This window comes from Rhodamnia argentea, chromosome 7, assembly GCF_020921035.1.
Source record: "Rhodamnia argentea isolate NSW1041297 chromosome 7, ASM2092103v1, whole genome shotgun sequence".
Taxonomy (NCBI): domain Eukaryota; kingdom Viridiplantae; phylum Streptophyta; class Magnoliopsida; order Myrtales; family Myrtaceae; genus Rhodamnia; species Rhodamnia argentea.
Window position 1 is genome coordinate 11254844 of NC_063156.1, and position 24853 is coordinate 11279696.

Below are 24853 nucleotides of genomic sequence, written 5' to 3' on the forward strand. Positions count from 1 at the left end.
AAGATAATAGAGGGTAAATGTATTACGCGTGTGTCGGTTTGAGATTTTTTATGACTAAAAGATTAGTTTGAAGTAAATTTACCACAATTATATTAATTTTAGATTTTTCGTGGTATAATCCTAAAAAAGCCCTACTTAACGTAACAAAGACTTCTAAAAAAACTCCGTTGGATTTCGAGATACCTTATGAACATGTTTTGAATGAAAAGAATCACCCGTGAATAAATGGAAATAATGTTCATCGTCCATGAAAATATTGTGACATAAATTATTATCAATAATGAAAATAATTTTCATTAATTAATGATCTTAATTTATACAAGCGTTTATTTTTTATAAAAAATATTATTATTGTTTTGGTCGGAAAAGAAATATGATTTAAATGATCTATTCTCCCCTAAACAGAGCTTGAGCTTAACACATTGCCCCACGGTACGCAGGAGGAATTCTAAAACCTTCCGTTCCATTTTTTTTAGTGGGTGCTTAGGATTAAGATTTACAAAACCGGGTGCTCTTGACGAGTCTCCTTTCTCATTCCTTCCTTCCTCACCTTCTTCTGCCCCCCTCACCCTCTCCCTTTCTCAGTCTCTCTCCTCTCCCCTCTCTCTCTCTCCCTCTCGCTCGCGCAGCACAGTCGCACTGTCGAGCTCCGCAGCAACCCTCGCCGCCCCCGTCGTCGGGCATCCTCTCTCGGTCTCTGGCCGCCGCTCGCGTCCGCGCGACCCAGCTGGCAGCAGCCCAGCTCCGCGTCTCTTTGTACCGCGTCTCTTTGTACCGCGTCTCTCGCTCCCTGCGGCGACCCAGCTCGGCTCTCTCGTTTTTAAGCAGCTCGCCGACTCTGATCGCCGCCAATCTTCGCCGGTGGCTGGCCCAGCGCGCCGAATCGCTCTCATGACCGAGGTGAGTGTCTCGTTCCCCCTCCGTGCGTGCGTGCGTGTGCGTGCGTGCGCTTGCCAGATCGTGAGGGCCGTTGCTCCCGGCCGTGCGGATCAGTAAAGCCACTGCCTTGGCCTGCACGGGGCGGTGTCGGGGCAGATTTTCTTCCCACCCCGGCCCGTGCCCATCGTTGTCTACGCCGTCGCAAATTGGTGTCTGGGTTTTATTACAATTTTGCGTAGCATAAGGCAACATAGTCTTCTTTTATGCGTTAGTGCCTTACGTTAAGAATCATTGAGTCTGACAAGCGCTGTCGTGACTTCTTGTTGGGAAATGCAGATGTTGCTTCCTTCCACCGTGCTATAGGTTGAACTATAACCATGGCGTCCAAAGGTCCAAGGTCGAAGTTGGATCACGAAACGAGAGCTCGACGCCAAAAGGTTCATATATTATGGGATTTGCTCGATCTTTTTCTGTTTGATATATTTATTTTGGCAAGTCAAATAAGTGGGGTATATTCACAGTTCTTTTTTCATGAAACACATGGCCAAGTTGCCCAGATGAACGCTCACTGTGCATAATGCGATATAGATGTTTATTCGCTAGGAGGGAAATGTTAATGCTTTTCTGCTTATGAGGCAGATATTTATGCAACTGAATGATCCATTTGATCGACAGGGGCTTTTCAGTAGAGGGACTCCTCGTAGCTTATCAGATATTTGCTCATAATTTGCTTAGTTTATCATTTTCAGTCATTGACATATGGTTTCACTTTGAACGCTAGGCGCTTGAAGCCCCCCGAGAACCTCGTCGCCCTAAAACTCACTGGGATCATGTTTTAGAAGAGATGGTCTGGCTGTCAAAGGTAAAAGAAGCATTTTTTACTTACCTGCTTGATGTTTTCCTTCACTGCAGAAAGCTGTGGCGTAAATACGGGGTGTTTTTCTTAGGGCAAGTGATATCACTCTTGCATAAGATGTTTAATGCAGCAGATTGGTTGAAATACATCGTTAATTGAACTGCTTACGTACAGGATTTTGAGTCTGAGCGTAAATGGAAACTAGCTCAAGCAAAGAAGGTTGCCATAAGAGCAAGCAAAGGCATGTTAGACCAGGCTACGAGGGAAGAAAAGAAAATGAAGGTCTTGCCTTTTTGCTTTTAGTTGCCATTCTTTGCCATGATCTTCTTCTTAGTTTAGGAAGGCGTCGTATACTTGTTGGTTTGCGATAAAGAACGCCACAGTGAACATTGGTTGGTTGACTATGTTTAATTTTGATGTCAGGAAGGGGAACAAAGATTAAGAAAAGTTGCTCTCAATATTTCAAAGGATGTGAAGAAGTTCTGGATGAAAATAGAAAAGCTGGTAGGTATATCTAGTGGGATTTGATCTCTATCAAAGGGACAACTTTTTTTTCTCTCTTTTGAAGATTTTCTGAGACTTGGGGCAACACCCTTAATTGTAGGTGCTTTACAAGCATCAGTTGGAAGTTGATGAGAAAAGGAAGAAGGCGCTTGATAAGCAGCTTGAGTTTCTATTGGGCCAAACTGAGAGGTAAACATTTCAAATATTTTCATGGATATATGAAACTGTTTGCTTGTGATGAGATTAATGAGCTTGCTCTTGAAGGACGGGCATCTTTAGAAGATTCAGCTGACATTGATGTTTGTGTGTGCCATACATTTTTATTTTAGGTATTCAACAATGCTGGCAGAAAATCTCACAGATGCATGTGGAACCTTGCAACAAAATAAGACCGAGGAGCATCGGCCAAGTATTTCACTTGAGGACGGTGATGAGAATTTGACTAATGAGGGGATGGAGCTAGATACTGGTGAGGCGAGTTTTTTAATTCGTTTGAATTTTACTGTGTTTATTAAGTCACATGTTAGTCTATTATGCAGAATCTCATCCAGAAACTGCAAATGATGAAGATTTTAGTCTACAAACTGAAGATGAGTTGGTGAGGACTTGCAAACTTTAATTATCTGTATAGGGGCATATAGCATTTGGGATTTGCATCTCCTGCTCTCTCTCTCTGCCGGTTTGCATCTTGTGCTGTGCAACATTATTTTTTATGCAGTAGTGAGCAACAGTATAGAAATGCATGTTCTGGGAACCACTGAGGTGCCTATATAGTCATTTTCTTAGTTTCGGGACTGGAGTACCATGTAACTTGTTGAGTTGCTTTTGAGACAAGTGGAATGCTTTCCCCCTCAAATGATTTACATTACTAAATTGGAAGAAAGAGTTTGATGTATTTCTGCAAATTTTCCTGATGTCTGTAAAATGAATTGCATGTTTTTAATGGCGACATTAGCATTCATTACTACTTTATTACAGATGATGTCTCTTAGCGGAACTACAATTTTCTTATGCACTATTACTGTATCAAATCTGATATATGATTACTTGCATCCCCGTGGACACTCACATTCATTACAAGGGCCCTTTCAACATCTCTATTTGTTTGTACAGAAAAAATAAGTTCATAATCCGTTGTCCTTGATGTTATTTATAGATGTCGGAAGAGTTTCAGCTTATTTTTTATTTTGTGCCTAAATTTGATTTGCTTCTTCCATGTATATGTAATCTTACAAGTTCTCTTGGTGGATGATGATGTTCTAGGAGGATGATGAGCAAACTATTGAGGAAGATGAGGCTCTCATAACAGAAGAAGAAAGGAAAGAAGAATTAGAAGCCTTGCACAATGAAATGGATGTTCCACTGGAGGAGTTACTTAAACAATATGTTGCGGAGAGAGGTGAAATTTTTTAGTAGTTAAAAGTATCTTTCTTAAGAAGGCCCTTAGCTGATGTGTTGTTCTGGACGAACAAAAATTGGCTGATGTTTCTATAAGAAATATGAATTGTTCTAATTGCTGATGGATAAATGCTTGTCATTTTTCAACTAATTTCTAGTTAGTTTGTTACGAATGTTTGCTCATTCTTTTTCAGGTGATAGAGATAGCCCAGGAGGAAGGGAAGATGCGGCTCAGCAAAACTCAGATGAGCAAGATGAGGATGAGTGTAAGTTGTAGCTGATAGAACATTTTACTTGTGAACTTTGGAGTAGTCCTGATGCATGAGGTATTGTGCAGGTGTCCAGAAGGACATTTCTGCTGCTGGCGAGACAAATGAATATAGCTCTGTTTTAGTTACTGGTCGTCGTTGTGTAAGTTGTATGTGTTTATTGTTGCAGTTACTCAGTTGCTGAGAAATTTATGGCTCAACATGAATATTATCTCTTTTATCTTCAGGCTGAAAGTAATGGCAGCTTAAGTGTACCGAAAAGCCTTGTTTCTGAGATGGAGGCCTGCAAAACCGAAAGTAGTTCCAAGATTTTGGAGAATCACAAAGATCGGGTGCATTATGACTTTCTTGAAGAACAGGTTCCTCCATCTGTTGCCTAGATGTGATTGATTTGTAACCATGTCCTATCTATGGTTTAGTTTAGGAATTGACAGAAAGTTCTTTAGATAAATTTGTTTTCAAAGTTTTGAATCCTGGGGCAATGCATGACCGATGATGATTCTTTGAATCTATAGGGAAATTTGATGGTGTTTTAGTGGCATTAAAGATAAGAAGTACAAGGGGTCTCCAGACTCATCCTTGCCTCAATATGCTAATTTTTGCCTATGATTTTCTAATTATCATGGTACTCTAATGGTGATGGTTGTGGTTCATTGTGACTTTCCGTACTTCTATGTGCATTCTTCTCTTGCACTTGTTGTTTTTCAAAATTAATTGTGGTTTGATTTAAAATTGTAATTTGGCCTTTATTGCCTCGCATGAAACTACTGCCTCCCTCCCGCTCCTCCCTTCCTCCGTCCCTCCCTCTCCAGTTATATTTCTGACATGTGCATTGTGCATCACCTAATTTATTTTTGTAATTATCTCAACAATCTTGTATAAGCTGATTTTGCTGAGTTATCACTTGTGGGATGTAGGAAGATGGCGATTATGTCCTCGCCGATGGAGATGACAAGGTATAAGACACTCAAGCATCTGGTGCTCTGTTAATTTAAAACCTTTGTATCTGTATTCTTGCTTATTGAAATATGCATGAAATAATGGTTAAGCTCTCCTTTCTTTCTGGTGAGATTGAATTAAGAACTGGAGTTTGGTCAGAAGTTTTTCTCAAAATTTATATATTTGTAACCTACAACCTGTTATTCTACACTTTCATGCTCAGGATGATGAAGCGACCTTGTTAGAAGAGGAGGAATTGGCAAAAGCAGATTCATATGATCCGATGGATGAGGTAGAGAATGCTGATTTGCTTTTTCCTTGATTAACTTTGTCCTTTTTTGATCATTGGAGAGGAGGTTTGCTTGTCCATACTCTTTTGAGTGTTTTGTCATGATTTTCTCGTTTGAACTATTATTGTGTTTGACCTTAGAGGGACTTTGGGGTTAAATTGGATTAGTTTTACCAATGTTACCTTTCTAGAGTGAAACAAAGTGGAGCATTTCTCATTTCTGTTCATTTACTTTTTTCCCTTTGAAGAGTGACCGTCTTTGACAATTGAATTTTTATGATGTTTGAGGTTCACTGTGCTACTTTCAATGTCACGGTAGCTTTGACTTTTTCTTTGGCTTTAATTTTCAACTTGAGTGATAGCTAAGTTTACTATTAATCGACTGTGGCTTATCTTGAATAATTTTAATATTAAATGGCTCAGTTTTGAATAGGAATTACGTATTTTACATATGAAGTATTTCATCTTTCTTCTACAGTTTTTCAAAATTAAAAACAATTTTTTCAACTAAAACTAGTAAGCCATGAGTGAGAACTTGAGTTGGTTCACCCAGCTTCTGACTTTTTTCTAGCTTTGTGCTAGAACCATACATCAGGGGTCAAAATTGCGTCCAAACATAGCAGTGACTTTTTCTTTTAGATGTTGCTCTTTTGTAGGACCTTTAATCTTGATGGATTTACTTTTTCACAGATTACGTTACTGCAGAGGGAGAGTGAAGTTCCTGTTGAAGAATTAATTGCCAGGTATAAGAAGGTAGGTTGGAGGATTTTCTGCATGTAGATTGGTAAATTTGCATTGTTATTTGAGTATGATTGTGTCATGTTTGCTATGCTAGGACATTGACAATGATGCTGTCTCAGAGGATGAATCTGAATATGCCTCTGCTTTATCTGAAGATCTTGAAGATGCTGCAGGACCCAGGTATGAGGTACCATACAAGGAAAGCATGTCTGAAAGTGATGGTGACCTTCATGCAAATTTGTCAGACTCTTCTCCTGGAAAAGCCGCAGAGGCGGGAGAACTGAATAAATCAGAGAGTGATAATAGAATTGCAGATGCCGCAGCAGCTGCAAGATCTGCCCAGCCCACAGGCAACACATTCTCAACAACCAAAGTGCGCACAAAGTTCCCCTTTCTTATCAAGCACCCACTACGTGAGTACCAGCATATTGGCTTGGATTGGCTTGTTACAATGTATGAGAAGAGACTGAATGGGATTTTAGCTGATGAAATGGGTCTTGGAAAGACGATCATGACCATTGCACTGCTTGCACATCTAGCTTGTGAGAAGGGAATATGGGGCCCACACCTCATTGTAGTTCCAACAAGTGTGATGCTAAACTGGGAAACTGAGTTTCTAAAATGGTGTCCTGCTTTCAAAATCTTAACTTATTTTGGAAGTGCAAAAGAAAGGAAATTTAAGAGACAAGGTTGGCTGAAACCCAACTCCTTCCATGTGTGCATAACCACTTACAGGCTAGTTATACAGGATTGCAAAGTCTTCAAGAGGAAGAAATGGAAGTACTTAATTCTGGATGAGGCTCATCTAATTAAGAATTGGAAGTCTCAGAGGTGGCAGACTCTCTTAAACTTCCACTCCAAGCGGCGCATTTTGTTAACTGGCACGCCACTGCAGAATGATCTTATGGAGTTGTGGTCTCTTATGCACTTTTTAATGCCTCACGTCTTTCAATCTCATCAAGAGTTTAAGGATTGGTTTTGTAATCCAATCTCTGGAATGGTTGAAGGACAGGAAAAGGTAAACAAAGAAGTTGTTGATCGCCTGCATAATGTTCTTCGTCCATTTATACTCCGCAGGTTAAAAAGGGATGTGGAGAAGCAGCTTCCAATGAAGCATGAGCATGTCATATACTGTAGACTTTCAAGGAGACAGCGGAATTTGTATGAGGACTTCATTGCTAGCTCCGAGACGCAAGCTACTCTTGCAAGTGCAAATTTCTTTGGAATGATCAGTGTTATAATGCAACTTCGCAAAGTATGCAACCATCCTGATTTGTTTGAGGGCCGGCCAATCATTAGTTCATTTGACATGAGTGGCATTGTTACTCAATTGAGTTCATCTGTATGCTCCATTTTATCTACGGGACCCTTCTCTGGCGTGGACCTTGAGGGATTGGGGTTTTTATTTACTGATCTTGATTTTCACTTGACATCTTGGGAGAGTGATGAAGTTAGGTCCATCGAAACTCCATCGGACCTAATCATAAACAGGGTTGATCTGAATAGCCAGAATGAAGATTGGTATTCTCCTAGAAGAGACTGGAAGAGGTCACATCAAACGAATATATTTGAAGAGATCCAAAAGGCATTATGGGAGGAGAGATTACGAGAAGCGAAAGAACGTGCTGCTTCTATTTCTTGGTGGAATTCATTGAGATGCCGGAGGAGACCCATGTACTCAACATCACTGAGAGATGTAGTTACAATCAAGCACCCAGTTTATGATATTCACCGTCAAAAGGCTGATCAGTCGTCGTATTTATATTCATCAAAGCTTGCTGACCTAGTTCTTTCACCGGTAGAACGCTTTGAGAGGATGACTGATTTGGTGGAGAGTTTCATGTTTGCAATTCCAGCAGCACGGGCCCCAGAACCCGTTTGCTGGTGCAGTAAAAATGACACTTCTGTCTTCCTGCACCCGAGTTGGGGGGAAAAGTGCTCTCAGATTTTATTGCCTCTTCTATCACCTGTTAGACCAGCTATTGTCCGCAGGCAAGTATACTTTCCTGACAGGCGGCTCATACAATTTGATTGTGGGAAATTGCAGGAGCTGGCGATCTTGCTTAGGAAGTTGAAATCTGAAGGTCACCGGGCTTTGATTTTTACCCAAATGACCAAGATGCTTGATGTATTGGAAGCTTTTATAAATTTGTATGGCTATACTTACATGCGATTGGATGGCTCCACCCAACCAGAGGAGAGGCAAACTTTGATGCAGCGCTTTAATACAAACCCAAAAATATTCCTTTTCATTTTGTCAACCCGTAGTGGAGGGGTTGGTATTAACCTAGTAGGTGCAGATACGGTTATTTTTTATGATAGCGACTGGAATCCGGCAATGGATCAGCAAGCACAAGATCGATGCCACAGGATTGGACAAACTCGTGAGGTACACATCTATAGGCTAATCAGTGAGAGCACCATTGAGGAGAATATATTAAGGAAAGCAAATCAAAAGCGGGCTCTTGATGATCTGGTCATACAGAGTGGAGGCTACAATACTGACTTCTTCAAGAAGCTTGATCCTATGGAATTGTTTTCAGGTCACAGGACTCTTCCCTTTAAGCATATGCCAAAGGAAAAAATTTTTAGCAATGGAAGCGAGGTTTCTTTGTCGAATGCAGATGTTGAAGCTGCTTTAAAACATGCTGAAGATGAAGCAGATTACATGGCACTTAAGAAAGTCGAACAGGAAGAGGCTGTGGACAATCAGGAATTCACAGAAGAAGCAATCAGTAAAATGGAAGACGATGAGCTTGTAAACGAGGATGATCTCAAAGATGATGAGCCCACAGATCAGGCTGGCCCAATACCGACTCTGAACAAGGAGGATGCACTTACTGGTGGAAGTGATTTTAATGAAGATCGAGCTCTCACTCTTGCTGTCAAGGAAGATGATTTGGATATGCTGGCTGATGTTAAACAGATGGCAGCAGCTGCAGCTGCAGCTGGACAGGCAGTTTCATCTTTTGAGAATCAATTACGTCCAATCGATCGCTATGCGATGCGGGTTTTGGAATTATGGGACCCTATCATAGACAAGAGAGCTGTGGATTCTCAGGTAAGGTTTGAGGAGACTGAATGGGAACTGGATCGTCTGGAGAAGTACAAGGAGGAGCTGGAAGCTGACATGGATGATGATGAAGAGCCTCTTGTGTATGAAAGTAAGATATCCTCTTGGTATCTTGTGCTGTAACCTCAGAATTGAACAAATATTGTATAATGTTGTGCCTCTCTGAACTCAATATGTTGTCTTGACACTAGAATGGGATGCTGATTTTGCGACTGAGGCGTACCGACAGCAAGTTGAGGCATTGGCTCAACATCAGGTCGGTATCAAATTGACTAATGTTGTCCATCTAATCCACTCGGAATCTAAGTAGTTGGTCATTTTACTCTACTTTCTGCAGTTGGAGGAGGAGCTGGAATTGGAAGCGAAATTGAAGGAAGATTTAGATGATGAAAATTGCGACGATAAGTAAGTTGAATAGTAAAACTTTCTTAGACATTATGATCTTCACCCTCTTAAGAGAGTGGTTTGAATGCTGTATGGGGGTTATAAAGGACTAGAGACGGTAAAATCATACTGTGTGCTAGTTACTTTTACCCTATCTGAAAAACAAGTAAAATGGCTAGAAATATACAAAGTGGTTCACCTTTTTGGCATTCAAAGTTTGTGAAACGAATTAGCTTTCTCTCAAATCCCTCTCTCTCTCTCATCAAAGCATTTGTGATCGAGCTATATCTGTTTGCAGGATTGAGCGTCCTAGGGCCTCCAAGCCGAAGTCAAAGAAGAAAGCAAAAAAGGCCAAGTTTAAGTCCCTGAAGAAGGGCTCATTGACTTCTGATGGGAAACAATTCAAAGGCGAATCTCCGGAAGAATCCATGTTCTCAGATGATGACATTTGCCTTGACATTTCAGATGGAGAATTGCCTCATTCAACGATGCAGAAGAAACGTAAGAAGGATGAACATTTTGAGGACACTGATGAAGAAAATCCTTCCAAGAAGTCCAAGAAACATGACCCTTCTAGAAGTTGTGTAGATTTGGATTACAAGCCATCCGGTAAAAAGCATGGGGAATCTGTGGACTCGAATATATTAGATTACATGGATGTTGACCGTGAGCAGAAAGCTGTCAGCAGGAACAGGATGGGAGGAAAAATCTCCATTACATCATTGCCAATAAAGCGGGTATTTATGATGAGACCAGAGAAGTTAAAGAAAGGGAGTATCTGGTCTAGAGATTGTGTTCCATCTCCCGATTTGTGGTTGCCACAAGAGGATGCAGTATTAAGTGCTATAGTCCATGAATATGGTCCAAACTGGAGCCTGGTCAGTGATGCACTATATGGGATGACTGCTGGTGGATTTTATAGGGGAAGATATCGAAACCCTATTCATTGTTGCGAGAGGTTTAGAGAACTTATTCAGAGATATGTTTCATCTGCTGTGGACAACCCTAACAATGGAAAGGTTGGCCATGTCGTCTCTGGAAAAGGTTCTCTTAAAGTGACAGAGGTAACCTTGACAGTCCATCCTTTGCTGATTTTTGTTACCCCCACCATCTGCCAAAGAAGAAAAATCTCTGTTAATTTTGTTGTTCCTTTGCTTCTCCACCTCCTCTCCCCCTTTTATCCATTTCCTGGCATTTTTAAACATTCTTGGGGCACGTGAATCCAAGTGTGTTAGGTAGTTTGTTTACTTTATATTAGATTGTTCTCTACTTTCCATGGCACTGTGTAACTCGTGATTCCCGGATAGCAGTAGTCTCTATGTGAATCTCTTCTCGACCGGGCTAGGCCGAATCGGGCCACCACTTGAGATGGGAATGGCTCAGCCCACATGCATCATTTGATGAAAGCACTCCAGTCCAGTCGCCTCCTCGAAGCCCTCGAAAAGTTTGGGGCACTTGCGTGAACCAATTCTTTGTTTAGATTTTGATGCATAATCAATGGGAAGACTTTCCTTGTAATGCATCTTAATGAGATAACCTCCTGTCTCCGAATGTATATGTTTATATATCAGTAATGTGGTTTTAAAAGTTTTCTGTAAGCTTTGCTTTCCATGTATATTGTGCTTTTAATCCATGGGAGACATTGATCTTGTCTTCTGTAAAATTATTTTGTGATCTTTGCCGAATAAACAGTGAATGAATACTCTAGGATTGAAACTGAATCTTGTAAATGAAGTTATCTATTGCTTAGTCTCTCTTAGAAATAGCCAACCTCTCTTTCTGGTTTCTTGTTGCAGGATGACATTCGAATGCTGCTGGATGTTGCCATGGAGTTGCCAGATAATGAGTTACTCCTTCAGAAGCACTTCACTGCTTTGCTCTCATCGGTATGGAGGGTGACGTCTCGTGTCAATGGCCAAGAGAATCTCTCATCTCCCAGAAATGGCTTGTACTTTAGTAGAAGCATTCTTGATTCAGTTATCAACCATTCTTCACAGAACTCCATAACTGAAGCTGCAAGGAAGGTTAAAATGAGTAATTTGATTCTGAGTAGGAAGTTAATGGCAGATGCTCTAGATGCTGTTGGTCATCAGAATGAGATTGTGTGCCCCTCTGACCAGGGAGATGAAGTTTCAGCTATTGAAGAAGGTTTGGAAGTTACCCTGGAATTCCAGCAGGAGAAAGATGACTTGACCATTCCATTGCCATCCTTTCTGAAGCTATCAATATCTGGCTCAGTTCCATCAACTTCTGCAAGCAATTCTACTGGAGACAAACTTTTAAAATCATTTGGGAACATCGCAGAATGCCGTTTCAGGTGGTCATTTATTTGTTAGATCGGGTTTGGAAGAATTATATTATTACTCTCTAGAGGTCATGGTCAACTGTTTTATGTATTGTGGGATGGCAGTTGATCTTTGAAGCAATGCATTGCTGGCTATGGCATAGACCATTGCTGGCTATGTTTGGTGTATGACAGGTCAAATTCTGCATTGATGCCAGAGGACCACGATATGATTTCTTTGATGCAAATCCTTTTGACCTGATACGAGAGCTGTATAACTGGTTATTATGGTTTTGTAGATAACTTGTGATTATTGCATCCTCTTGTCATGCCATTTTGTGTTAATCTCTTGTTGTGTAAGTAATGATTTTGTGTTCTATTTGGTTTTTACAGGGAAGCGTCAAGAGCTGGTGCTGAAGGAAGTCTCAGTTGCTTGACCTCTGGTTTCTTGGCGACTGATGTCAAGACCCGATCAGCACAGAGGCCACAGGCTCTGGGAAAGCACAAGCTCCCTGTAACCGACTCAATCAAGTCCTCTAAGTCGAAGTTGAAGAAAACAAGCATGGAGTTTGGCCTTACTAACCAGCCAGTTTCTGAGCCCCGGCCCCAGCCAATGCAGATGCTCTCCGTTGGAGACCCGAGTGTACGGTGCGACTTTTCTAGCCCCATTTTTGATGTTGAGGCACACAACTTCGAGGGTGATTTGCTTTCAACGATGGACAAAGAGCTTTCCTTGGAACCCGAGAGCTATGATATGGTTCCACAGACCTATGTTCCTGATGTAATCGCGGAGCTAGATGATTGTCCTTTGTCGCCTGAATATACTGATATTGGCTAGGGTTTTCAGTTTATTAGTGGCCAGAATTTTTACGAAGCTCGAATGATTTTTGGAGAAACCCGAGGTTCTCCCATCGAATGAGTCCCGGTCGACGGACAACGTGCCCCTCAAAGATGAGGCACTTCAGCTTGCGATCGGGGGCACCGGGGGTGGAATGCTACAAATTCTTTAGGCTCCGCTCATGTTATTTGATCTTTTGAGTTTTGTTACAATTGGGATCTGAAGAAGATCTGAGATAACATGGGCCTGATCCTTGATTAGATTAGGACACAGAAATCTAACATCTGACCTCCGTCCGAATTTTTTTTTTTTTTTTGCCGTGGAACTGTGCTCTCCTATTTTGGCATCGATGTATTTGTGTGAGCGCAGTTTATATTGAAGGTATTTCCAAAGGCAGTATGATCATTTGTTGCACATTTAAAGTCTCTCTCTCTCTCTCTCTCTCTCTCTCTCTCGGGCTCAAGTTCAGACAAGGCGATTGCTAATTGCGATAGTGTCGAATCAAGTCAATACAGAGCTAAAAGCTTAGGAAATTAAATTTAAGTAATTTGACCTTTGGAGATCACATGAGGATGGAAATAGATGTATGTGGCTTTCCTGGCAAAGAAGGACGAGGCGATTGCTAATTGCGATCGTGCCCCTGAATTATAAGTAGGCTATATGGTTTAATTTATTTACAATCTCTATGCTCATAATCTTAAGAAAAGAATAAATTAAGTGAAGTCAATGTGATAAACTAAGTCCAGTCCAGTCCAATATTCGAAACTATGGAATCTGTCTTGGCATCTACATGGGATCTGGAGGGTTTTCCAATGTAATGTAATATATAGATCTAACAATTCCTTCTAGATTCATTCTAGTAATTTTGGTTAGGTAATAGCATAGAATGAGATTTACTTCCAAACTTAAAACTGCGGATTAATTGTCATACATTGCGAAAGCATTACATGTTAATTTGACGTCTTGTTTTAGCATCACGTATGTCAAAGATAGTTTTATCTGAAGCATGAATATCTATAATAAATTAAGAATCGAGCGGGTCACATCAAGTCGGCAAGTTTTACCAATAATTTGATAAAAGCCTACGCAATCTGATGCTTTGAATATTCATCCGATAATTTTGGATTATTTAGGCCATGAATCGAGTCGAGTCCAATTATAAGATACGAATTGCTAATTGATCAACTACTAACTGCACCCAATAACATACTTGCGCGATTTGTTACGTAACGAGTCCCAATAAAATATGCAAGCAATGGCAAATTCAAGCTCGTAACAAGAAAATTTTGTGTTATAGATATAAAATATGATCAAATTCAAGTCAACAACTAAACTCGCAGATTTTTTTTTTCCTCCTATGTCTCCATCTTCCTTTTCCTCGGTGATGATTCACAAACCCTTTCAATTCCAACCCAAAGTAATTCTCAATTTTCTCAGTGAAGTACGAAATCTGAGAGCCCTAGTTAGGGCGACTTCGAACCTTGTTGATCACCTTAAGAGGGCTATCTTCGCTGAAAATCCAGAAACCCCTCGTTCTCGATGTAAGCTTCTTGTCGACGTCGTCCTCTTTCTCGAATCCGGAGACCATCGCTTACAAATCCAAACCGACGAACTCGGCCAGCAACAGGGTGAATGGCGATTCGACGATCAGGTCCTTGTTCGTCGAGGCGGGATGATTCCGGCTTGGCTCCATTGCTGACAAGCGGTGACAATAAATCTTGGCAGAGGTGTGGTAGGCGATGAATGGCTGTATCAAAGAGCTTGGAAATACTTGTCTTTGATCTAATCCATGCTTTTTATAGGGAGGTGAATCCTTAGTTATTAATTAAACCAAGTAGAGTTCAGTTTCCAAGTAAGGAAATATTTCCTTTTTTTGTGCTTCTTAAGAAGGAAATATTTCCTATTCCTAATCAAAGGAAAAACTTTGTATTTTCGAAATCAGATTTTATTTACTCAGGCCGCTCTTTAGTTCCTGTCTTTTAATTCTCTCTCTCTCTCTCTCTTGTAAGAACATAGTCGAAATTGCGAAGGATCAATGATGGTGTTTTCTAAACGAATTTGGAGAATAAAGTGATTTTAATTTACCTTTTTGAGATTATGAAAGAGTTTTGACCACAAAAAAAAAAAAAAAAAGAAGAGATTATGAAGAGTGAAAAGAGATGTATATGGTTTTTCTTGCGAATAAAATAGCGAGTGCTAATAACGGTCGTACTTGTGAATTATAAAGAGAATAAACGGTTAAGATTAATCTACAGTCAATACGTCATAATTTTGAAAATAGATAAATTAAGATTAGTCATTGCGACATCCAACTTTTTTTTTATCAATTACTTTCAGTTTTAAGAATTTTTTGACTCCATTCCACTTGGTATCTATACAATATTTGAAGGGTTTTTCGTCTAATGTCTTACTATATAAATCTGTATTTCTTATTAGATTCATTCTAATGATTTTGATTAGGTAATGACGACATCAGATTTACTTCCAAACGAAGGCCATCATAGTCAACAAGTTTCCATAATCCGATAGTTGTAGTTGGTCTTCTAGGAAATTCCGACACCCAACATCATAAAATAAAAATAAATAAAAACTACATACCTCTTTGACCATGTAATTCTTTTAGGTAATAAGAGCAAGACGAAAATAGTTCATGTGAACTATGAAACTCTTTTTGACAAAAGAAAAACTACATACCTCTTTGACCAAAAAAACAAAAAACTAAACTCCTCGTTCCTACTCCTGATTCATGAAAAATCAAACGTTCGAAAATATTTTTCTTACCAAAAAAAAAAAACGAAAAGAGTCATCGGAGTACGAATTTTCTGTTGATTACTGGAAATTCGTATTCATATTTGGGAAATGAGAAATTACTTTTCGAAAATATAACTTACGTTTGCCATTATCAGACTGTCTCGATTGCTCATGCCTAGGCACCGGTTATCAAGGCTGGGACTCTCTAGCGTTAGGACTGGGGTACCCATGGCCTGGACTGAGATCAGCAATTGAAAAAAACATCTGTCCAAGCCCATGCGCGGAATAAGTTGAATGTGCGAGAGTGAGTTAACTCCAAAAACCAGTCCTTAGTTCAGTTTGCAGGATACAACTCCCTTGCGTGAGCTCGGAATTGCTAGTAATCATCGATCAGCCATACCACGGTGAATTTGTTTCCGAACCTTGTACACACTGCTCATCACACTATAGGAGTTGATCATGCCCGAAGTCATTACCTTAACCGCAAGGTGGAGAATGTCGAAGCTAGAACTAGTGAGTGGAGCGAAGTCGTACCGAGGTAGTCATACTGGAAGGTGCGGCTGGATTACTTCCTTTTTAGGAAGAGCTAATGCTTGTCGGGAAATTTTCAAGAGGACCACGGTACGATTCCTTTGATGCAAACCCTCTTGATCTGATATGAGAGCTGATATAACTTGTTATTATGGTTGTATAGATAACTTGCGAATATTGCATCCTCTTGTCATGCCGTTTTGTGTTCATCTCTTGTTGTTTAAGTGATGATTTTGTGTGCCATTTGACTCTTACAGCTACAGGGAAGCGTCAAGAGCGGGTGCTGAAGGAAGTCTCAGTTGCTCGACCTCTGGTTTCTTGGCGACTGATGTCAAAACTCGATCAGCGCAGAAGCCACGGGCTCTGGGAAAGCACAAGCTTCCTGTAACCGACTGAATCAAATCCTCTTAAGTCGAAGTTGAAGAAAACAAGCATGGAGTTTGGCCTTACTAACCAGCCAGTTTCTGAGCCCCGGCCCCGGCCAAGGCAGATGGTATCAGCCAGAGTCTCGAGTGCACGGTGCGACTTTTCTAGCCCCAGTTTTGATGTCGGGGCACACGACTTTGAGGGGTGATTGGTTTCAGCGATGGACAGAGAGCTTCCCTAGGAACCAGAGAGCTATGATATGGTTCAGCATACCTATGTTCCTGAAGTAATCGCGGAGCTAGATGATTGTCCCTTGTCGCCAGAATATACTGATATTGGCTAGGGAGAGACGAAGGCGGCAGGGGAGTTTACCGCCACCATGCCGGCGACTGTCCGCCAGGCCCTTGCTATGTTTTAGCATGCATCGTCATATCCATGTTAGGGCAAGCAAGGGAGTCTTGCTACCGACATATTCTTCAAAAGAGAGAGATAATGAAAAGCCAAGATGGAGAAAGCGTGGAGAAGGAAAGTAAGTGATTCCAACAATGAGAAGAAGAAAAGTGGGACATGCAAGGAAAAAAAAAACAAAATAAAAAAGATTTGACCAAATAAAATAAGGGGATTACGTTTCTTGAATTATAATTAAATCGATGGGTCACACAAGAGATAATATCGTCAAAACATTAAAATAAGGAGTGTTAAAGCCAAAAGAGGAGTGAAAAAGGTGCCGCCCATTATTTATATACAATCTATATGTTCATAATCTTAAGAAAAGAATAAATTAAGCAAAGTCATTGTGATAAACTTAAGTCCAGTCCAATATTCGAAACTATGGAATCTGTCTTGGCCTCTACATAGTATCTGAAGGATTTTCCAATGTTATATGCTATATGGATCTACAATTCTTTTTAGATTCATTCTAGTAATTTTGGCTCGGTAATAGCATAGAATGAGATTTACTTTAAAACTTAGAAATGAAGATCATCATACATTGTGAAAGCATTACGTGTCAATTGGACATCTCGTTTTAGCATGACATGTGTGAAAGATAATTTTATTTGAAGCATGAATATCTGTAACAAATTAAGAACCGAGAGAATCAATTAGTTCACATCGAGTCGGTAAGTTTTACCAATAATTTGATAAAAGCCTATGCAATCTGATGCTTTGAAAATTCATTCGATAGTTTTGGATTTTTTAGGCCATGAAATCGAATCAAGTCCAATTGTAAGATACGAATTGCTAATTGATCAACTACTAACCGCGCCTACAACATACTTGCGTGATTTGTTATTTAACGAGTCGCGGTATAATATGCAAGTGACAGCGAATTCAAGCTTGTAACAAGAAAATTTTGTATCAAAGACATAAAATATGATCAAATTCTAGTCAACAACTAAACTTGCAGATACTTTGTTTTTCCGCCTATGTCTCCATCTTCTTTTTCCTCGGTGATGATCCCACAAACCCTGTCAATTCCATCCCATATTAGTTCTCGATTATCTGAGTGAAGTACGAAATCTGAGAGCCCTCGTTAGGGCGACTTTGAACCTCGATGATCACCTTAAGAGGGTCATCATCTGCGAAAATCTGGAAATCTTCTGTTCTTGATGCAAGCCTCTTGTCTACGTCGTCCTCTTTCTTGAATCCAGAGACCATCGCGTACAAATCCAAACCGACGAACTCGGCCGGGGACAGGGTGAAGGGCGATTCGACGATCAGGTCCTTGTTCGTCGAGGCGGGACAATTCCGGCTCGGCTCCATTGCCGATGAACGGCCACAATAAATCTTGGCGGTGGTGTGGTAGGGGATGAAAGACTGTATCAAAGAGTTTGGCAATACTATTGTCTTTGATGTAATCCGTGCTTTTTATAGGGAGGTGAATCCTTGGTATCTAAACCAAGTGGAGTTCGGTTTCGAAGCAAGGAAATATTTCCTTTTTCGTGCTTCTTGAGAAGGATATATTTCGAATTCCTAATTGAAGGAAAAAATTTCTATTTCCTAGATCAAATATTATTTGCTCGGGCTGCTTGTTAGTTCGAAGTCTCTTAATTTTCTCTCTCTCGCGCGCGTTTTTTTTGGGTAAGAACATAGTCAAAATTGCGAACGATCGATGATGGTGGTTTTTACCTTTTTGAGATCATGAAAGAGTGAAAATAGATGTATATGGTTTTTCTTGCAAAAAAAAAAAAAAAAAAAACGATTACTAATTACGGTCGCACTCGTGAATTATGAAGAAAATAAATGGTTAAGATTAATTTACAGTCATTACGCCATAATTTTGAAAATTGATAAATTAAGATGAGTTATTGCGATATCCAACTTTTTTTTTTTTGTCAATTACTTTGAGTTTTCAAGAATTTTTGGACTCCGGTTCAACTTCCACTTGGTATCTATACAATAAATCTGATGTTTCTTGTTAGATTCATTCTTCTGATTTTGATTAGATAATGGCCATATCAGATTTACTTTCGCGATCCGATAGTAGTAGTTGGTCTTCTAAGAGATTCCGACACCCAACATCATAAATACCAATTAAAATACATGTAATTTTAGGTAATAAAAGCATGCCGAAAATAGTTCATATAAACCGCGCACCTCATTCTTACTTCTGATTTCACGGAAAATTAACTGTTCGAAAACATTTTCCTCGCCGAAGAAAACGAGTTGGTGGAGAACATTTTCTGTATCCAATGGAAAATTCGGGAAATAATAAATTACTTTTATAGAAATAATATTTAAATAAAATTTATTTACAATCTGGGTGTCATAATTTTAAGAAAAGGATAAATTGAGTCAAGTTATTGTGATAATTTAAGTCCAGTTCAATATTCCAAACTACGGAATCCATCTTGGCATCTACATGGGCTCTGAAGGATTTTTCAATGTGATACATAATTCTTATTAGATTCTTCGGTTAGGTAATCGTAGAGATGAGATTTACTTCAAACTTAACACCGAAGATCGCCGTACACTGCGAAAGCATTACATGTTAATTGGGTATCTTGTTTTAGCATTACGTGCTGTGAAAGACAATTTTATCTGAAGCATGAATTTTTTTAACAAATGAAGAATGGAGAGACTCTATTGATTCATATCGAATCAGTAAGTTTACCAATAATTTGATAAAAGCTTATGCGATATGATCTTTTGCACATTCATTCGATAATTTTGGATTTAGGCCATGCATGGAGTCAAATCCAATTGTCAGATACAAATCAATAATTGAGCAACTACTAACCGCGCCTATAACATATTCGCACGATTTGTTATGTAACGAGTCGCATTATAATATGCAAGTAACCGAGAATTTAAGCTCGCAACAAGAAAAATTGTATCGTAGATACAAATATGCTAAAATTCTAGTCAAGAACTAAACTTGCAGACATCTTTTTTTGCCCTCCCATGTCTCCATCTTCTTTTTCCTCGGTGATGATCCACAAACCCTTTAAATTTCAACCCAAAGTGATTTTAATTTACCGTTTTGAGATCATGAAAGAGTGCAAATAGATCAGAGCCGGCCTCATGGCCCGGACCGGGATTGGCAATCCGGTTGAACCAGCCAGCACCGGCCCAAGACCATGAGCGGAATCGGTTGAACCGGTTAATGGGCCGGGCCGGGGGCTCCCCACTCACAAAGCCTCGTGGGCTCCGACAAGAAGCCCTGATCCCGCGACTCGATTCAGCACCGGCTGACGTCACCACTCTCCCCTAAAAGAACTCACGAGCTGCGACGTCGTATCTTTGGCTGATGACGACAGTCAAAACCACTCTGATCTTTCTCCGGCATCTATCTGTCAATAATACCAGCGGAGATCATCAGAAAGACAAAACCCTAATTTCTCCAAGCACAGATTTTTATTTTCCTTTTTGTCAATTATATCTACTTTTTCTCTCTCTCTTCTTCTCTCGACCTCTCTCTCCCAGCTCGAGTGAGTCCACACAAGTAGCGAATCCCTGATTCGTCTAGGGTTAGGGTTTTCCTGCCCGACTCGCTCGCCTGGGTGTTTCTGCAGTGCGTCCGTCGTGGGTGGAGTCGCTCCAAGCTCGGGTTTTTAGGGCTTTTTGTAGGCGCTCTCGAGGGCTGGTTGTTTCGACGCCAAGTGGGTGTCGCCCAGTTGGATCTCGGTCTGCACCTTGCCTCTGTACCATGGACGCTCGCAAGAGAGGAAGATCCGAAGGTGGCTTGCACGCTAATGGGGGGCTCAAGAAGTCCAAGAAAGGTTCGTCTTCGTGTTTTTCGTCGTTTCGTGTGTTCCGGAGCTTGTGCTTTGTTTTTTTACGTTGGATTAGTGCTTGCTCTGTTTGGTTGCTGAGAAAACCACGGGGGAATGTATGAGCCTTAGTCGTTTAGTGCCGCATCTCGTGGTCTTAGCAACTCCGAGGTGTTGGAGCGTTGTTGATTTGATTTCAGTTGTCGCCAATTTGCGTCTCTTCCCTTTTTTCGTCCTTTTTGTGTGTTCCGTGGCGTTTCTGCTGTCCGAAAGCTGTTCGAGCAGTTTTCCCCTTATTCTGAGCCAGGAGCTAGAAAATTTGGGTAATTTGTGGTGCTATAAGAATTAAAAGTATGATCAATTGTTTGCCCTGTTCTTTTTTTTTTTTAAATCAAAGAAAAAGATCTGTTTAATAGGTTGTTGCTTCAAAAGATTTTTCAGGACTGTAGTCATGCTTCACTCAAGGAGGTTCCTTTGTCTTCATTTTCAAGAGTAAATGAAGCAAAGATGAACCTGAGATAAAAGAACTTCTTACCTTATTGAATTCCATGCCTGTGCCATCTTGCCTCAGGTGAACTGTATGATGACATATCGTTTAGGAATTTATGAGCCTGGTTCCTCCTTGCTATTTGGTGTATAAATATATCTCATTTATATTTTGAGTGCGCATTTCTTAGTATAGATTGGTGTTGTTTTAGTACCCAGTTCTTACCATGTCCTTTCTGATGAGAGTACTAAAAAGTGTGAACAAGAAATGCTCTTGTTATAGAGTAGTTGTGTTAGAGCCGTCGTTGGTATGAAATAATGGAGTGCTGAGGAGTGCCTGGAGCATTCTTCGCGAGGAAAATGTTCGATTTTGTAATGTTGCTCATGAATTTTGAAATGACAAATGAACTTGTTTCCAGAATCATGGTTTTTACCAAAGGTCTTACAATTACCTGAAATGATGTTTTAGATAAGCAGATTTGAAATCAACAGAAATCTTTAACTGAGAACACTTAATAATGTGCTGTAACAGAATCGGAGTCCTTATCTGGTGTAGGAAGCAAATCGAAGCCATGCACAAAGTTTTTCAGGTTTATATCCTTTCCTATCTAATCAAATAGCTGAAACTTTCATACTCTCTTAATAATGTTTACAAGTTCCTAGAAAATTTTAATTATGAGTGCCCGAGATATAATTACTTGATTTCACTAATGAAGTGAGACATTTAAGCTGTTATACAGGTACATATTATGCATTGGTTAACCATGTAAAAGAAAGCTATATAATGGAGATACTGCTTTATCATGCGGTACAGATAGATGAACTTTGGCTGCCTATTATTGGATCAAGGAAGTTATTCGGAGTCTGATTGATTATGTCACCTTTATTGGACTTCTATAATTAATCTCATATTAATTAGTTTGTACTGTATGTTACACAGCTATTTACCTACCGGTCAGTTGGTAAGTTATATCCACAAACAAGGTAACGTGGTAATATTACAGACTTCCTTCTTAGCTTGTAAAAAGTTTCATTTGAATAGAAATTGCGCTTCTGTAATTGTCATTCATGAAGATAAATTATCTATTAGATTGACAATGTATTGAGTGTTGAATTGTCTTAATCAGCTCAAGCTGTTTCACTTTTGACTGGATTAAACCTGGCATACTAAAACTCCCACCTTTTAGTGGAAGATAATTTTCATATGTTGTCATACTTGTTTAATAGACGTACGCTTGCGACTATAAAATAGGTGTACGAAATGAGATCATGTCCAATGTCTTTATAAGTTTTTTTGGAGGAGATGGAGGAAGCTGCTGTTAGTGGGATCCAAGAACTTTTCTTCTTTCTACAGTTATTTTCCAACTGTTTGTTTCTCTTTCTTGTCAGCATTGCTCCTATGAGTTCTTGAATGAATGTGTGATTTCATTCCATTTATGAGTGTCGTTGTGAATGAATATTGGATGCATCAGCTTGCGTAGACCATGCTGTAGCAATTCTTTTGTTAACTTGAAAGAATTAGTATCGCGATAGTGGAAGGATTTTCTCGTGTAGTATATGTTGCTGTCCATTAGTGAAACTTATTCTTATATGATATAACAATATTCACAGTGATGGAAGGTTACACGAAAATTGTGAATTGGCGGTTGGTGCTTTAGTACTTGAAAATAATAAATTGTTTCATATGTTCCGCAAGCATGTGAATCTGCCAGGATACCATTTTGTTCTTGCTTGAAAATCTAGGATTTAACAAGAACTAGGTCTTGAAACATAAAGAAGGTGAGAATGACGGTAGTTAAGCTGCTGCAGTTCCATATATTGTGTGTCAGTTTCATAACGAACTTCCTAGCACCGTTGTCAATTCATGGATGAAATTTTATATTGGTTGTCTAAAATATGTGACAAACTGTTCTGAACATAATATTGGACCCAGGGCTTATTAATCACTGTTAGAAAATTTTCCCCACCCTATCCAGTAGCCATATTGGTTTATCTTATTATCAATGTAACTGCTGTTTCTGTGTAGTGCATTGCTTTTCAACCATTGTTATCATAGGAAACCCAAAATTCACATATTGGTGGTGTCCTCTGGAATTTGGATCTTTTTCTCTTGGTGAAAAATGGAGCCTAAGCCCAAATAACTAATTACAACATAATCTGGCATGAATGTGCCCACGGTCTCCTAACAATAATGAAATTTGCATCTTTACCTTGGGAGTTTCTTGACACGATGATCTTCTAATTTGAAGGGCTCAGAAATGTAGTTCAATCCTGGAGTGTAAAGAAATCGATAAAATTTTATTCCTTGATGTTCTCAGCTTCTGTATCTTTTTATGCTATTGGTGGGTAGGCCTCAAAAGGTATTCTATACCTTGTGGAATCTAAGCCCGACCAAGATCAGTTGTTGTTAGTTCTACTACAACTTTGTCTTAGTTTTCTTGTTTGTGAAATTGAGTATATCCATGGCAAACAAATGTTGGTGCTGGCGTTTGTGCACAGACAAAAAGTTGCTAGCTTTCTTTTGCATTTTTGTAGGCATCTGTCTATTTTGTGAAAATCACAAACTTCATGCAATTTGATCTAGTGGAGTCATGTAATTGGATGAGCATGTATCATTGATTCGTTGACGTTTTGTGGCATGCATCTTACTGTCTCTAAGTGGATGCTTTTGATTGCAGCATTGCTGGTTGTCCCTTCGGTGAGGGCTGTCACTTCTTGCACTATGTGCCTGGTGGCTACAACGCTGTGGCCCAGATGATGAACCTGGCACCAGCTGCCCCCCCAGCACCTAGAAATATGGTTGCTCCACCCCTGCAAAATGGCATGGGTGCGTCTCAGCCTGCTGTCAAAACCCGCATGTGCAACAAGTATAACACTGCAGAAGGCTGCAAATTTGGTGACAAATGCCATTTTGCTCACGGTGAATGGGAGCTTGGCAAGCCCATAGCTCCATCTTTCGATGATCCGCGTGCCATGGGACCCATTACAGGCCACCGCTTGGGTGGGAGGATGGAGCCGATGCCACCACCACCCGGCCCAGCTTCTAGCTTTGGCGCGTCTGCCACTGCAAAAATCAGTGTTGATGCTTCCCTCGCTGGAGCCATCATTGGAAAGGGTGGCGTGAACTCGAAGCAGATTTGCCGCCAGACGGGGGCCAAGCTGTCCATCCGGGACCATGAGAGCAACCCGGTGCTCAGGAACATCGAACTCGAAGGGACATTCGAACAGATTAACCACGCGAGCACCATGGTGAGGGAGCTGATCGACAACATCAGCGCACTAAGTGGCCATGCAAAGGGCCACGGAGGGCCTGGGGCCCCGGCCCCTCCCGGCAGCAACTACAAGACGAAGCTGTGCGATAATTTCGCTAAAGGGTCTTGCACGTTTGGAGAGAGGTGTCACTTTGCGCATGGAGCTGCCGAGCTACGCAAGACAGCAGTTTGAAGAATCTTTGGAGTCTTGAGAGTGCAATTCTCGGAGAGGATCTGTTGTGCAGCCTTGTATTAGGGAGAGCTTCTAATGTCTTGAGTTAGTAGCATTACTTATTTCATGTTTTTTGTTTTTTCAATTTTTGGGGTTACCGAATCACTTTGATAAGTTACATTGTCACAGCTTGGTAATGGGGTAGCTTTTTTCTAACTTCTTTCTTGTTTTAATTTGGTCAGATGCTAGCAAGTTGAGATTTTACAGCTTTTCGTATGGGTGCCATGGATTGCTGTCTGAGGGTGAATTCTGACTTCAGCTCTATGTTGTCATGGCACTTGTTAAATATATTGGAAAAGGAAAACTGGTTTTGAAAATCATATGATTGTGCTTTGAAGCTTTTTTCTAATCAAATATCTGCAATTTTTTTTAAAATCCTGTCGTTTTACTTTTGCACAAAATTATCTAAATAAATCCCTAGAGCAACAACTGACCAAAAAAAAAAAAATCCCTAAGAGCAACAAATTCGACCAAATCAAACAGACAGGATCCCTGGCTTTGGTTACCGGGTTCCAAAGCTTTCCGGACAAACCATAGAGCACTGGCCAGTGGTTCCTTCGAATGTTGA

General features: G+C 40.2%; 2 protein-coding genes across 7 annotated transcripts; both read left to right on the plus strand.

Moving 5' to 3' along the window:
* The first annotated feature begins 544 nt into the window (after positions 1-544).
* LOC115737659 (protein PHOTOPERIOD-INDEPENDENT EARLY FLOWERING 1) lies at positions 545-16147 on the plus strand. 6 transcript variants are annotated; one of them, XM_030669896.2, is made up of 22 exons: positions 545-900; positions 1216-1316; positions 1661-1741; positions 1910-2017; positions 2159-2239; positions 2340-2428; positions 2569-2708; positions 2767-2837; positions 3503-3638; positions 3832-3903; positions 3975-4048; positions 4134-4265; positions 4824-4862; positions 5069-5137; positions 5825-5887; positions 5970-9039; positions 9140-9204; positions 9286-9353; positions 9631-10396; positions 11129-11356; positions 11453-11649; positions 12010-12877. In XM_030669896.2, the coding sequence occupies exons 2-22, from the start codon at positions 1257-1259 to the stop codon at positions 12452-12454; spliced, it is 6054 nt and encodes a 2017-aa protein (XP_030525756.1). In that variant the 5' UTR covers positions 545-900; positions 1216-1256; the 3' UTR covers positions 12455-12877. The 6 variants fall into 6 exon arrangements, with proteins under 6 accessions (XP_030525756.1, XP_030525757.1, XP_030525753.1 ...); XM_030669897.2 differs by lacking the exon at positions 12010-12877 and adding an exon at positions 16000-16147 and having other exon boundaries at positions 11129-11649; XM_030669893.2 differs by having other exon boundaries at positions 11129-11649.
* Positions 16148-19990: 3843 nt separating this feature from the next.
* LOC115737756 (zinc finger CCCH domain-containing protein 14) lies at positions 19991-24509 on the plus strand. The gene is made up of 3 exons (XM_030670080.1): positions 19991-20325; positions 21335-21392; positions 23481-24509. The coding sequence occupies exons 1-3, from the start codon at positions 20253-20255 to the stop codon at positions 24244-24246; spliced, it is 897 nt and encodes a 298-aa protein (XP_030525940.1). The 5' UTR covers positions 19991-20252; the 3' UTR covers positions 24247-24509.
* Positions 24510-24853: the final 344 nt, after the last annotated feature.